The sequence below is a fragment of the Pogoniulus pusillus genome, chromosome 17, assembly GCF_015220805.1.
Source record: "Pogoniulus pusillus isolate bPogPus1 chromosome 17, bPogPus1.pri, whole genome shotgun sequence".
Lineage (NCBI taxonomy): Eukaryota > Metazoa > Chordata > Aves > Piciformes > Lybiidae > Pogoniulus > Pogoniulus pusillus.
Genome location: NC_087280.1, coordinates 8,831,812 through 8,845,524, shown reverse-complemented (window position 1 = coordinate 8,845,524; position 13,713 = coordinate 8,831,812). Strand labels below are relative to the sequence as shown.

The window sequence follows — 13,713 nt, the reverse complement described above, 5'->3', positions numbered from 1 at the left end:
CCTAGTGCAAGAGTAAACAATGGAGATAGCATTTAAATTAATATTAGAAATCAAATTGCCATCACTAATAATGAACTCAACAGCTGCTTCTAATCCTAAAGCTGTCAGAAAACACTATTACGTCTAATAAAGCTTTGTAAAATCTAGTATTATTACTTTTTCTCAATTCTTTGTTGCTAGCACTTCAAATCCAGCTGTGATAACTGTTGCCTTAAGCTGCAGAGATAGTTTATTCTTTTAACAGTGTATATCAGATGTAGGAAAGGTAGAATATAAAGTGCAAAGCTCTGCATGGTACCCAGAGAGCCTGTCTTAACTGATGTGAAATAAGTGAACAAGTTAGCATACATTTTGTCAGACAGCTGTTGTGGGTTTTTTCCCTTTAGGCATGTTAATTGCTTAAGAATGAAAAGTGCAAGGAGATAAGTGAGAACAGTTTCCACCTCCCTCAGCAAGGATTGTGTGCCGCTGTCCTCTTTTTACAAAGTCTTGTATATATTTGCATATAGCTTTCTGATCCTAATCAGTTATAGTACTTTTTCTCTCTCCCACTGTGCCTGTGAGGTTACTTTTACCGTGAGATGTTCAGTAACAGTAGCAATGATCTTGAAATCATAATTATCCTCTAAATAGTTCCTTAAATTGAGATCTTGAGAAGATTGCACAAATTTGTCACAGTACTTTGAGCACAGAAAGCACACAGTAGAACTTTAGAGTGGTCCATTAAGCAAGTTCCTACTCGAACAAAACCCCTTTCTTCTGTTTACAGTTGCATTTTTAATTAGTCATTCATTTTACTACAAACTTATCTTTATTTTTTTTCTGTCTTCATGGCTAAAGCAATTACAGATGAATAAATTCTTTGTAATCCTTCCAAGTTATAACTTTTTTTCATATATATGAGCTGTATTTATTTATGAACTACATCAGCGATTCCAATTTTTATAGTTATTATTTTAATATATAAAATATTTTATATAGAGAATATTATTTCACCCCTTAATGTATAAAACATTATTAGGATTCTAAGTGACAATGAGAGCTTTTAAGAAATTACCCAGCTGTTGAGAACACAGCCAGGTGCTAACATTTGTAGTTCAGTAACTATTATGACCTTGGTTTTCATGAATGCCTTCTACTGTTCTGAAATCACTCTGTGACATAACATATGCAGCCGCATGGGTTGCTAACATTGTTTGCATTCATATGTTCATTTCAAAGCTACACAAACAGTGTAAGTGACTTCTTTTAAACATGTGATTAACTACAAGTGTATCTTTTAAATACTCTAATGTGCTTAAAAAAAAAATCTAAGGTACATAAACTTATATATACTGTAACCATTTAACTTTTCACATTCTTAGCATTGCTTTTGTAATTTTTTATGCAAGAATTCTCAATGGCTTTTAAAGTCCTTTAATGAGATCAATCTGTAACCTAGAGCTGCTTAATTCTGATTTTGTGTTTATGCACATTCACATACAACTGTTGTAAAGTAAGGAATAATTCTGTGGCCACTGAAACCTGTGTACGGTTACTGGCATAGATGTTTGCTGTGTTCCTCAAGTGATACCGTCATGAGTGTCGTGCAGGGAATAGCACAAATGCCCTCTGATAACATTAGCTGTAAAGGCTTTTATAAGGACTCAAGGACAGTTTCAGCAGGAATGTGAGGGAAGAAGTGTATTTGGGCACTGCAAGCCTTTTCCTTCAGTCCCAAAGTTTCAGGAGTAGCTGTGAGGCAGATTAGAATTTCCCTCTGATCTTCAGCATTTAATTTTTTTTCCCACTCAAGTTCAATGGTGAGATAAACCAAACTAATCCTTTATTCTTATCTTGAATCTATACTAATCAAGTACTTCTGACATATTACATATATGGAGAGCATACCTTCCTTGGCTATTGCAACTGAAATACAGAAACTGTAGCAAAAAACCCCCTGTTTTACCAAAACAAAGCCCATCCCCTCCCTAAATCCAGAAGTTGGTGCTTTCCTGGTATGACAGCCATAAAATTGACCAGAGGAGGAGAGCAGTGTCCATATCCAGTATACATCAGAGTCTGTTTGAAAAGGACTTTTTCTTTTCTTACAGCCAGAAAATAGTAATTATCTGTAGAGCATCTCACTGAGTTCTAGGCACTTTTCTGCAGTTACCAGTTTATGTTTAATAAAGTGCAACTTCACAGTAGACCAGTCAGTAGCTTAGAGTTAAGGTGCCATTTCAGAGCTCCAGGCTTTAAGATGAAAAAAAAAAACAACTACAGAAAGTGTTTGAAGGTTGTTTGATGTTCCAGAACTCAGTTCCCTGTCACATCATGTTTCTCATGCAACGTTTTACAATTCAGTTACCTGTTACAGAACACTTACTGAACATCAGCAATACCCAGTTTGTGGCTGGAAAATGCCTAGAATAAGCACTGAGAATAATGTGAGTTTTTTGGTGTTTTCAAGGTTGTAGTTGTATCTTCACCTGATATCAAGTTCTAAGTCTTGAGGTCGAAGAAAGGGATTTTTTTTTCTCATTGCACAGATATATGTATCTATATAAATGTAAACCATTAAAGTGTCTCTCTTTCTATAACAGATTGAACAAATGAGGACAGAGCTACTTCAGGAAAGAGCTATAAAGCAAGATTTGGAGTGTGACAAAATTTCATTGGAGAGACAGGTAATGATGGTTCTCATATCATCACATTAGTAGGATAACAGGCTGAGAATCTGCCTTCATAAAGAAATTCAAGTAATACAAGATTTGGTAACTGGCACTACCCCACTGTAATGTGCTTCTGAATGTATGTGTTCATAAGAATAGATTAAAAAACATGTGTATCTTAATACTCAGAAGAAAATATAAGCCTGACTTAATTCTCACATCTTTTTTTGTTTGTTTTGTTTTTCTTTCTGTACTCTCCATTTTAGCTTGAGGTTTATCATAGTTTATATACTTTGTATACTAAACACTTCTGTAATGCATACATCTGTTTATATAATAAGACACTTATCTTTTAGTGAGTGCAGGCATCTCTCTACAGCATAATTTCTGTCTGTACATTTGGAAACCAAAGACATTAAAAGTAAGAATTGTTACAGTTGATACTGTGCACTTGTTTTTGAATAGACTTTAGATATTGATATAAAAGCATTTTAAAAGCACACTTTTAGAAAAGACTATAGAATATCAAAACCACTGTTACCCAGTTTAGCTGTGAATCCACCACTTCTGGAGGAGCTGTTCTTCAAAGTCTTAACTGTACTTCTGCAACATTGTTGAAGGTAGAATTTCAAGCAATTATGGTTTTAGTGGAGTATTTTCTGTAGGAGCAAACAACTGAAAAGAGTGACATGACTCTGAAAGGAAAGATACAGAACTGATAGAAAATTGCTACTGTCTGTTGTCTAGGAAGGAATAGGGCTCATGTGTTTCAATATCTGTGATGGAAAGTACATTTAAAGTACTTCATAGCTTCCAGCAACACTTTATTCTGCAGCTCAGTGCTCTTTGGAAGTGAAGTTACTATCATAGTCCTTAGCTGAGATCCAGAAGAAAGCTATCGTAGTGAGCCATAGAATTATTGACAGTTTCCAGAATGTAAATCAGATGGTGATGGAAATTTAGAGAACATTTTTGTACATCTAATTTGGTATTTAAATTATGTGAAATGAATCGCATCTGAATTGTTTGAGAAAAAATAATGCCACCTACTGGTACATACCATGTACATCCTTCAGTCTTGGCATGGTTATCACAGCATTTAGTGTTTGAGATCCAGGGTCATAGCTGGAAGCTCTGTAACAATGAGCTTTATTTTCTGATCATCATATGACTCTTCTTTTTTTTCCTAGTAACTATATAGTTAGATCCCCATTGAAAACCTAAATTACATAGCCTCCTAAAAAACTAAAGTGTAAATCTGAGCAAAAAGTCTGCTTTTATGAATTGTGCAATTGCAAAGTTTTTCAGACTATTTATGTAGTGGGAGTGTTGTTGGATAATTAAGAAAGGAGAGGGGAAACTGACCATAACAGCTTTAGTAGTGTAAAGCAATGTTGTATACAAGTGATTCCTTTGTCTGCTCGTTTCAGCCATACATGAATTAGTTACAGGCAAAGAATACAGAATTTGACAAAGGAATTGGGTGGAGAGTATGACATATCCAATACTATTTGAAAAATTTTGGCCTATTAAAAAGTGCTTTTGGAAGTGACTTGCAAACATCTGAAGTTCAAGGATCCATTTAGGCCCAAAACTTTAACTCAGCACTAAATTCCTTTTAATAAGGCACAGTCATAGAAATTTGTTCGTAGTAAAATGTAAGATTGCGCTGTCTTTCTCTGTATTTACTAAAATAAAATTATACAGAATCACCAGGAGAAACTGATTTTGTGTCAAGGTGATATTTGTTTGTAAAAGCATGTATGTAATAATCAAGTGCGTTCTAACTATAGAACAGAGACTTGAAGAGCCGAATCCTTCACCTGGAGGGTTCTTACCGATCTAGTAAAGAGGGACTTGTTGCTCAAATGGAAGCAAGGATCACAGAGCTAGAAGAACGACTTGAAAATGAAGAGAGGTGAGACTAGTTATGTTAAGATCAAAACATGCATGTTTGTTTCCTAATATGGCTTCTTGCTTATATTAACTCTCTAATACAATTGATTTTTCTCATGAACACCAAATGAAAATGGTCATTTCATGCAAGTGTTGGAAATTTTCTTTTCGGCTGAAGTCGTGCTAGAAGTCGTCTTACAAATTTAAATCTGGACACAGTACTGATGCAATTCCACACCTCATTCTTTTGCCAATGTCTAATACCAGTAACAGACTTAAAAAAAATATTGACTGTAGTTTAACACTTGCATTTTCATGTTCATTTCATTGTTGAATCTCGGAGGAATCTAAATTATTTTTTTCTAAATGTTGCTCTGGAGACAGAAGAAATTTGCCATAGTTGCTCATGCTTTGAACAAATGTAATATTTTGCATGGAATCAGTAAATCAGAGCAGGGACTGTTAGCATTAATTTAATCTTAAAAGACTGCTAAGGAGTTATATCAGCAGGATTGAAAGTATTTCAGTTCTCTCTTTTTTTTTTTTTTTTCCCCCAACCCTGTCTTTTGTTTTATTTCTTTCTAGGGATAGAGCTAATTTCCAACTTAGTAACCGCAGACTTGAGAGAAAAGTGAAGGAGTTAATGTTGCAAGTAGATGACGAGCATCTCTCGCTGACCGATCAAAAGGACCAGGTAGAGGGAAAGCTTAATGTGCAAATATCTGACATTAATTCTACTAGCATAAATGGATATATATAAATACATGGAAGAATATATGTAGATACTGTGGTTTCTGAGCTCCCATTTAGTGAGATTCGCACTTCCTGTTGTCATTGTGTTCTTTTTTTCTAGTATTTCCTTACTAATTTCTAAAATTATAGAAAAGAAGCACTTACAGAAGCAATGCTATAATTATTTAAAGAAATAAACCCAATAACAGCCAGTATATGATCCTGTAAATGCACATACCAACAAATTATACATTCTGCGTTGTCACTATAGAATAAATTTAGGCTGTGGGTATTAAAGATATGTTGATATTCTAATAGCAGTGTGCTCTAGAATTCCTGTGGTCATTGTTGATCTCTTTCTTAAAATAGTTTGTTTCAGTACATAAATCAGTTAATATGCTGCCTAGAGAATGATTTCTGTCAAGGGAGCAATCTTTTAAAGTCCTCTGGGTTTTTAGAACTGGTATATAGTATCTGTCTGGTAAAGTTGCTTAACTTGGACACACTGATAGTTCCACTTGCCCCTTTATTAATAACTGGCTCTTGCTGTCACATGATACAGTCTTCCTCTACCAAACCAGTATTTGCTTGTTGCTCTTCTGTCAGCTTTAAAAATTTTATCTCACTTTTCTAAAACTCTAATGCTGACTTGAGTATTTCTGAAGCTCAGATAGGATCACAGTGTCACTACACTGCTAAAGCTGTGTCTTTATTCTCCTCTTGCCCGTGTTGGAAGAATGAAATTGCTTTATTAAAATAGTCCTCTAATTAGCTGATATGTAAATATTTCAGTTGAGTTTGCGTCTGAAAGCAATGAAGCGTCAAGTGGAAGAAGCTGAAGAAGAAATAGACAGACTGGAAAGTGCTAAAAAGAAACTCCAGAGAGAACTGGAAGAGCAGCTAGACATCAATGAGCAGTTGCAAGGACAGCTCAATGCTGTGAAGAAGGAATTAAGGTACAGTGACTTGTCAGACTTTACAATTATGTATCACACCACCACTCACAAGATTGATCTTTTGCTCCTTTTCTCCGTAAACAGGAGGCTTCCTCTAACAAATTTCAACTTTCTCATAAGTAGAAAGAGTTTAAGAGACAGACCTGTGAAACTCCTTTGCATTTTCTTTCGCTACAAATGTTCTCCAACTCTTGCTAGGGTGCTCTAGGTGCCCAAACCTTCTTTCCAAGACCTGCGTTCTGAATGAAGTCACTGAGGCAGGGAGTATAAAATGGAAAAAGGTAGTGGACTCAACAATTTTGTCACATATAGTAATAAAAATTTCCTGCTGATATCTGAGTAATCCAGCTGTCTTGTGTTAGTTTTCCTCAGCCATTTGATAACATCTCAGCATGCAAAGTGTACAGTGTCCCCTCTACATGATTTCAGAGGTGTTTGAAAGTTAATCAGTTAATTTCTGTTGTCTTGCATAATTTTCCATGTAAGATGCAGTCTGTGATAACTTTTGCTTCAATAGGGGTAGTTTTCTTTGACATCCTTTAAAAATGTCAATCCTACCTATCAATGTTTTAAGGTTTACATAAATATTCTTGCATGTAGATGTACACTTCTAATAGCAAAGATGTGTATTTTTGTTTTAGTAGACTGAAGAAGTCACCAAGTAAAGTGTTGGCTGATTCTGATGATGATGACGATGATGATTTCAGCACGGATGGGGATAGTCTCTGTGAAGTACCTTCAGGAAATACCTTTTCCAAAGATGATGACACAAAAATCTAAATAATTATTGAATCTGTGATTCCTTGAAAGTACTGGAAGAATAACATAAATTATCAAGGAACTGGATTTTCTATAAGCCAAATGACATAAAGGGATTTAAGAGTTGGGAATATACTGTTTCCATCCACACTGTGCCATTTTGTTATTTAGATCTCCACTGTTCATTATAGAAAACAGAATTGCCTTATAAAACACTGAAATATCTATATATAATTGCTACTGAAAACATGGGCATAATTGTTTCACATTGGAAGTGTGATTTTACTAAAATTCTCTTTAAGTAAAAAGCCATTTGAAAGTAATCAAAAGTTAGTTTGTAGTTATTAAAAGCTTTTCCCTAAATTAAGGAAACCACAGAAAATTATTTAATAACTGTAAGTAGGGGGAAATTCTGTATAAAATGTAAATACTTTAAAGTTGATCTTTTGCTTGACTACTTTAGTACTCTTTTGTAAAGTTTCTAATATTATATAAATCAATTTTATGTGTAAAGTACTGAAGTTTATACTGAATGCTATATTTAGGTTTTAACTAAGAAAGCAAATGAAAATTAATACATTTTGTGCATTATTGAGCAGATTCACAGTTCCGGAGTGAGAAAGTACCTTCCCATTTTAAAAGCATTGCAAAGTTTTATTGTATGTATTCTGTATATTGGAAAGCAAATATTAGTCTTGCCTGTTGACTTCAAAGGGACCATCACTTGATGAAATAAGTTTCCTTACAGCTTTCTTGTAAACTTTGTTTGGAAAGCTTTCTGTTCTTACTAGGGAAAGGTGAGAGTGAGGTCAGTTGTTACTTGGATCTTTCAATTCCTGAAATGGAATCCATAATCTCAGAGGCAGAACTTTATCACAGGCCTGCTGATTTGAGGATGCCAGCACAGGCTTATCTTAAATTCTCTATGGAGTCCCATTCATTCCAATAACATAATTTCTGGTCTTCTAAGTACATGATTAAATCTGTTTGTTAAGTGATCCTAAAATTTTATGCACCTGACAAGAAATTGCACCAAGGAAACACAAAACATGTAATCTGATTTTTCTTTCTAAGCTGCTCTTGAGCATCTGTTAGTGACATAGTGCAGTGTATGGTCGTATCATATTTCATTTTACAGAAGTATCTGCATTTTGAGTGCAAGAAATTTTATTTTAAAAAAAAAAAAATTTAGTTTAAAAGCATTTTACATTTTATTCCTAAAAGTAAATGTGAGGTTGTTTTGCCATTTATATTACACAAGACCATTTTTACTCTTTTGCAATTCTAGAATTCTACATGATTTTGTTCATGAGCTGTAGCCAGGTCCTTCTGATTATGGGTATTTATCCTCAGTTACAAGTTAGTGGGCAATTCTTTGTTGAATGGACCGAAAAACAATGTAATGTGATTGTAAAAAATATTTTAAACTGAAGTTTCAGGGAGTTTCCATTACTCCCATGAAGGCAAGGACAAATTTAACAGCTTTCTAAAAGCAAGGTGGACAGACTTGGTTGAGACACAAGTTCTGACAAGGGCGGTATCCATTTTCATATGATTGTATGAAACGAAATTCCTGCCTGCCAGCTCAGAAACATGTTAATCTATCAGACTCTTTTGCCATGTAAATCCTTTCAACTTAGTTTTGACAATGTTCAGATACATGGGAGATAACATGAACAGCATAGCTAGAATCCTCTGAATCTTGGGTATCTTTTCAAGCAGCACATGTCATGTAATTTTTTTTCAGTACTAGCTTTACTATTTTAACCACATAGAAACAGCCTTTAAACCAAGAAGTTGTGCACTATACCATATTGACAATCATCTTATCTGCTGTGATTTATTTTTGTTGTTTCATTTCCATGTTTATGTTTAAACTTTAAGCAACTGATTCCAATGTTTAGCACTGTGTCCTAATGTTGATTGATTGCTGTTACTTCCAACCACTGGGAGAAAATCACATAATATTGCATCTACCTCCAGTTCCATTAACCTGTCAAAGAAAAATTCATTTAAAATAAACAGTCAGCTCTTTTAGTTTTACTTTGTATGTAAACATAACGTGATATGACAATTGATTTCCTATGAAAGATGTATGTGTTAAAAATATAACAAGAAAATAATTACCTAGGAAATACTGACACTGTAAACAAATTTCTGTACTTTCTTTATTTTGGATAGCTATGTTCTTTGTAACTTGTAAAGCAGGTGGTATCTGTAATATCTAGAAGCCTTCATTTCTCATTTGACCTTGTAAGTTAGAAGGAGAAAGACATGTTACTGCCAACACCTAGTGGGAGAGATCCTGCTTATTAGATCTGCCTCCCCCAACCCACCATGTCCTTGTAAAAACTGACTGGTTTTAGTTGTTTTTTTTTTTCTCCATTGAGATCACTAAAATCAAACTAAATCACAAGATGTTGAAAAGGATATTTCAACTTGGTCATGAAAGCCGGCAGCTCTGTTACTTTATATATGCTAGCTATGGTGACAGTAGGCTCTAGATCTTGATTGCCACATAAACCCTCTTGAAATAATAGTTTAAGGGTGTCTGATTTGTCCACACTGTCTCGTAGCAGTTTTTGATCAAACCTCCTCTTAAGATTTGATTTAGAATTTTTTTCCTGATATTTTCATGTAATCTGTTTTTACATTAATTTCAGAAGAACCTCTTGGCTCGTAAAAGGAAGCAGGAGGGAGAATATTTGAAGAAACATGGTTGTGAGACATTTGGTCCCTGGAAGTTTGTACAAACATCAGCGTCCCTGATGTATTATAGAGATATGGCTTGAATTCTGAGCTATAGAGACGTTTGGTTTTCTTCAGTGACACTGTAATATCTCATAAACAAACAGACCCAAACTAAGTATCTTGGCATAAGCATAACTTGATGATTTATGTAGTGGGTGCTTCTCTCTGTTTAAACAACTTTTTGTCCTCTTTGGGATTAATGGCCTTTTATATCCCACTGAGATCTTGACCATTTTTATGTAGTGAGAGATTTTCTACAAAACCAGTATTTCTTCCCATTAAAATTCTATTTAAATATACATGTTCTTCAGATTGCCATGTAAGATTAGTGTTGCCATATTCGTATTGCCTGACAGCCCATGCTTGAAGAGGACTTATATGCTCATTTATAACTCCTGCCTTAGAACTTGGATTTAATTCTGAATTTTGAGAATTTTTCACTAATCAGTTATGCTCTGGAAGATCCTTGTGAGTCTGAGTCTACTTTTATAGGTCAAAAATAAAAATTAATTTCTTCAAGAATATTTGACTTTTTAAATCACTAATGCTTGCAGGTGCCCCAAAATCTTTCAGTAACTATTTCCATGCAATGCAAAATATATAGATGTAAAACAAAGTGATCAAAATCCTCTTATCTTCCATAGACTCCCCACTCTTTATCCAAGCAATAAAATTAATGATGTTCACCCTCAAGTTGGAAAGGCATCTCTTCATAAAAGTGTGAAAGTATTTTAGACATCATACCTCTTTTTAGTTCTTCAAGAAAGAAAATGGAAAAGTCATGTGCTCTCTATTCCCTATACCTGCTTCCCTACACTGCATGGTAAGGAAAACCCTACACTGTTTAGTCACCAAGCAGCTGTCTTCTCTGCTACAATGTTGTGTCTTGGTGGTGAGACTATAACTTGTTAATTAATCTACATATCCCACTGATCCATCTCTGATTTATCCTCATTTTTCTCAATGTAATTCTTTCCTTTTCTTGATTAATCTGTTCTGATTTGATAGCTGATATTTTAAATTATTCCGGAAGCCTTGTGCATTCCTTACTTATTCTGCACACCAGCTGGGTACTTTGCTGAGTGAGCTGCATAGTGCAATAACTTCAACTTTCAGGCCTTTTCTGGATTGCACAGCATATTTCAGTAATTAATGCTTTTAGCATACTGGAGCTTCCTATCCTATGGGTGAAGCCACACATTTCAGCTGCTTAATTTCTACCAACTGTGGTTATCAAGCAACACTGCAGAATGTTCAAAGACTTTGCTGAAAGAGCAACAACATTCTGTAGTGGTTGCCAGTTTGTTCTCTCTCTCTTTTGTTGTTGTTGGTTGGCTGTTTTTGTGGGTTGTCTTTTCATATGATGCTGAGTAGGTCATATATTTAACACTGCCCTTATCATCTTATAGTATGGAAAATTTCATTGCTATTTCAGAATTTATTTGGTAGCACTAAGCTATTGAGAAAAAGGTACAGGAACTAATAGCAATGTTTTTTTTTTAAGTACAGGTTTTTCTTTTTTAACATATAAGAAAGGAAAGACTTAAGGGGAGTAAAGTTCAGCAGACAAGATAGAATGCAGGAGTGAATTGTGCTAAGTCAGTAGAAGCATGACAGCCTCATAATGGTTAACATCAGTCAACTTATGTGAGGTCAGTAGAAATTGTATGAGAGAACATTTTAATTTGTTCTCCCCTTCTGGTAACAATTTGCTGGTTTATACAGATTCTGAAGTGTCATGCCATTAGAAGAACAGGCAAGGAAAAAATCGCCCCTGAATTCTGAGCACAGGTGAAGAATGAAAGTTTAAACTGTCCCAAGTTGCCAGTATGTGAACGATAGGAACGCCGCCTTTATGTGAGTGCAAAGGGACTTACTGCAGTTAACTTAAGATTTTCTGTGTTTTATTTGTACTTCTACTTCCTCAACATAATGGATTTTCTGAACAATGCTTTATCTGTTAGGTTACAAAGCTATTTTCACTAGTTTCAAGCAGTCATCTTTGGCTGCATGCAGTCTAGCTAGGATGAAATCTACCAATAATGTAATGTGAGCTAACGGAGAAAATACAGTTGGTAAGAGAGATCAAGGCAGGATCCAGTTTTGATTAATTTGATTTTGACCTTCCCTTCATTCCTCTTACAGATCTTGTCACTGAATGCCCTTTGAGCCATTTAAAACGTACAGATATATCCATCCTAGTTTTATTTCCAGGGAAGAACTGTAGAGGTTCAAGATCAGGACAGTAGGGAGCACATTGATGTAGTGCACAATGAAGTTCTGCTAGGAAATGCCTGTTTGTTGTATGCATTTTCAGGAAAGATTTCTCAAGAGAGTCCAGCTGAGACAAATGATAGAGCTGAAAAAGGAGCAGCATATGTTTCTAATATTTCTGTGGATGTACCCATAATGGAAATGGATTAGCTGCATACCCCTGTGCAGCACAGGTAGTTCTGTTTTGTAGAAATGCTTTCAATCTCTTCAAATGTGAACATCCAAGTGCCTGCCAGTATCAGAAATGTCTGTTTTGTATAACTCGCATTTTACCTTACTTTTTTTTCTGGAAAGAAATAGTGTGTGGTTCTGTTTTCCAATGGATTTGAGTTTTTGTCAAATATGTGTTTACTTCTGTGTCTTTTTGTGAGAGAGAAAGCATTGCTGTCGTTGGAATGGAGAGATGAGACTGTTTTGGGACTCATAACTGGGAATATTCAGTCTGTGTCAGAAATGAAATTAACTTTTCTAGAAAGCAGGTTCACTGTGCATATGAGAGCCGAGCTGTTGACTAGAAGTTCACCTCTCACACCGACAGAGATGGCTATTCTCAGCCCAGTGTTGTTGCCTTTATTTTCCTAGGAGGTAAGGACCAAAACCTGGAACTTGTCATGGATTAAGCTGCCAGCATTTTTACTAGAGATGAGATTGGTATACTTTTATTTTTTGTTCTTCAAGTCATAGATTGAGTCAGGGTTGGAAGGGATGGTAAGGATCATCTAGTTCCAACCCCATCTTCTGGTAATCTCTTGGTTAAAGCTCAGCAAATAGTACTTAAGGGAAACCAGCTCATTGGGTGTTCATGGCTAGAGGATGCAAAAGCAGATACATCAGTTCACACACGCTCTGAAGGCAGAGACAAGAGTGTGTTGGTGCAAGTGCTGTATCAGCTGATTTGGTGCCTGCATGAAAACATAATCCTAGGTGTTTAAAACTGATACACAAATTCAGTAGCTAGTCATGCTGTGGGTAAATCCTTCCCAGTGCAGATCACCTTAATCTGAGTTCTGACATTTTCTTGGATATCTGCTGTGTTAAAGAGCTCTTTGTCAGTTTCAACAAGCATCTTAATTTATCCTTTAAACACTTTATCTGAAGGAAAACAAGGAAGCCGAACCATCCAGAGAAGACAGGGTGGTCTAATAGATGGAAGTAGAGCCAGGAGGATTCTGGTTTCTAATCCCTTTGAGCTGCTGCTTCAGTCCTTGACCTCCTCATACTTTTGTTAACATGCCTAGAAAATGGAGCACAAAAACTAGAGTTTGAAAACTTGATACTGTGTCTGTGTTGATATTAGAAGTAAATGCCAAGGATCTGAGTTTTCAGCGTATCTGCTGTCTGTGCTGTTTTTAGCTCTTTGTCCTGCAGCCTCTGATATACTTCAATGCTTTTCAAGTGGAAAAATGTTTTACCTGCAACACGTCTGAGATTGAAGATCTTGTGCTGATGCTGAAGGCTCTGTGGAGTGTCTTTATGCAGAATAGCAGGCTTAAGTCTAGATTTCCTTACTTTATGTGGATTTTCTATTTTGTTTATCTTCAAGTGAGCAGCTAGTTTGTTGTGTAACAGGTAGAATGGCTATGAAAAGGTGAAATAAAAAAATAACATCCAGTAAAAGTATATAAAGGCTGTAACATGAGCTGGCCAAAGAATGGAAGCTTCCTGAATCAAACTGTTTACTGTAAACACAT

The 13,713-nt window shown here is 35.4% G+C and overlaps 1 protein-coding gene and 1 long non-coding RNA gene across 5 annotated transcripts in view; both read left to right on the top strand.

Annotated features, from left to right (window-relative positions):
• Positions 1 to 8,176, top strand: part of CGNL1 (cingulin like 1) — a 56,814-nt gene extending 48,638 nt beyond the window's left edge. For 3 of the 4 annotated variants that reach the window (XM_064157530.1, XM_064157531.1, XM_064157529.1), the window contains 5 exons: positions 2,586 to 2,669; positions 4,448 to 4,572; positions 5,136 to 5,244; positions 6,075 to 6,238; positions 6,880 to 8,176. In XM_064157530.1, the coding sequence (XP_064013600.1) occupies positions 2,586 to 2,669; positions 4,448 to 4,572; positions 5,136 to 5,244; positions 6,075 to 6,238; positions 6,880 to 7,018 (621 nt within the window). In that variant the 3' untranslated portion in view covers positions 7,019 to 8,176. The remainder of the gene's footprint in view (positions 1 to 2,585; positions 2,670 to 4,447; positions 4,573 to 5,135; positions 5,245 to 6,074; positions 6,239 to 6,879) is intronic. The other variant, XM_064157532.1, reaches the window with a different exon arrangement.
• Positions 8,177 to 10,841: 2,665 nt separating this feature from the next.
• Positions 10,842 to 13,340, top strand: LOC135182699 (uncharacterized). The gene is made up of 2 exons (XR_010305273.1): positions 10,842 to 11,400; positions 11,474 to 13,340. It is a non-coding gene; the product is annotated as an uncharacterized LOC135182699 (long non-coding RNA).
• The last annotated feature ends 373 nt before the right edge of the window (positions 13,341 to 13,713 follow it).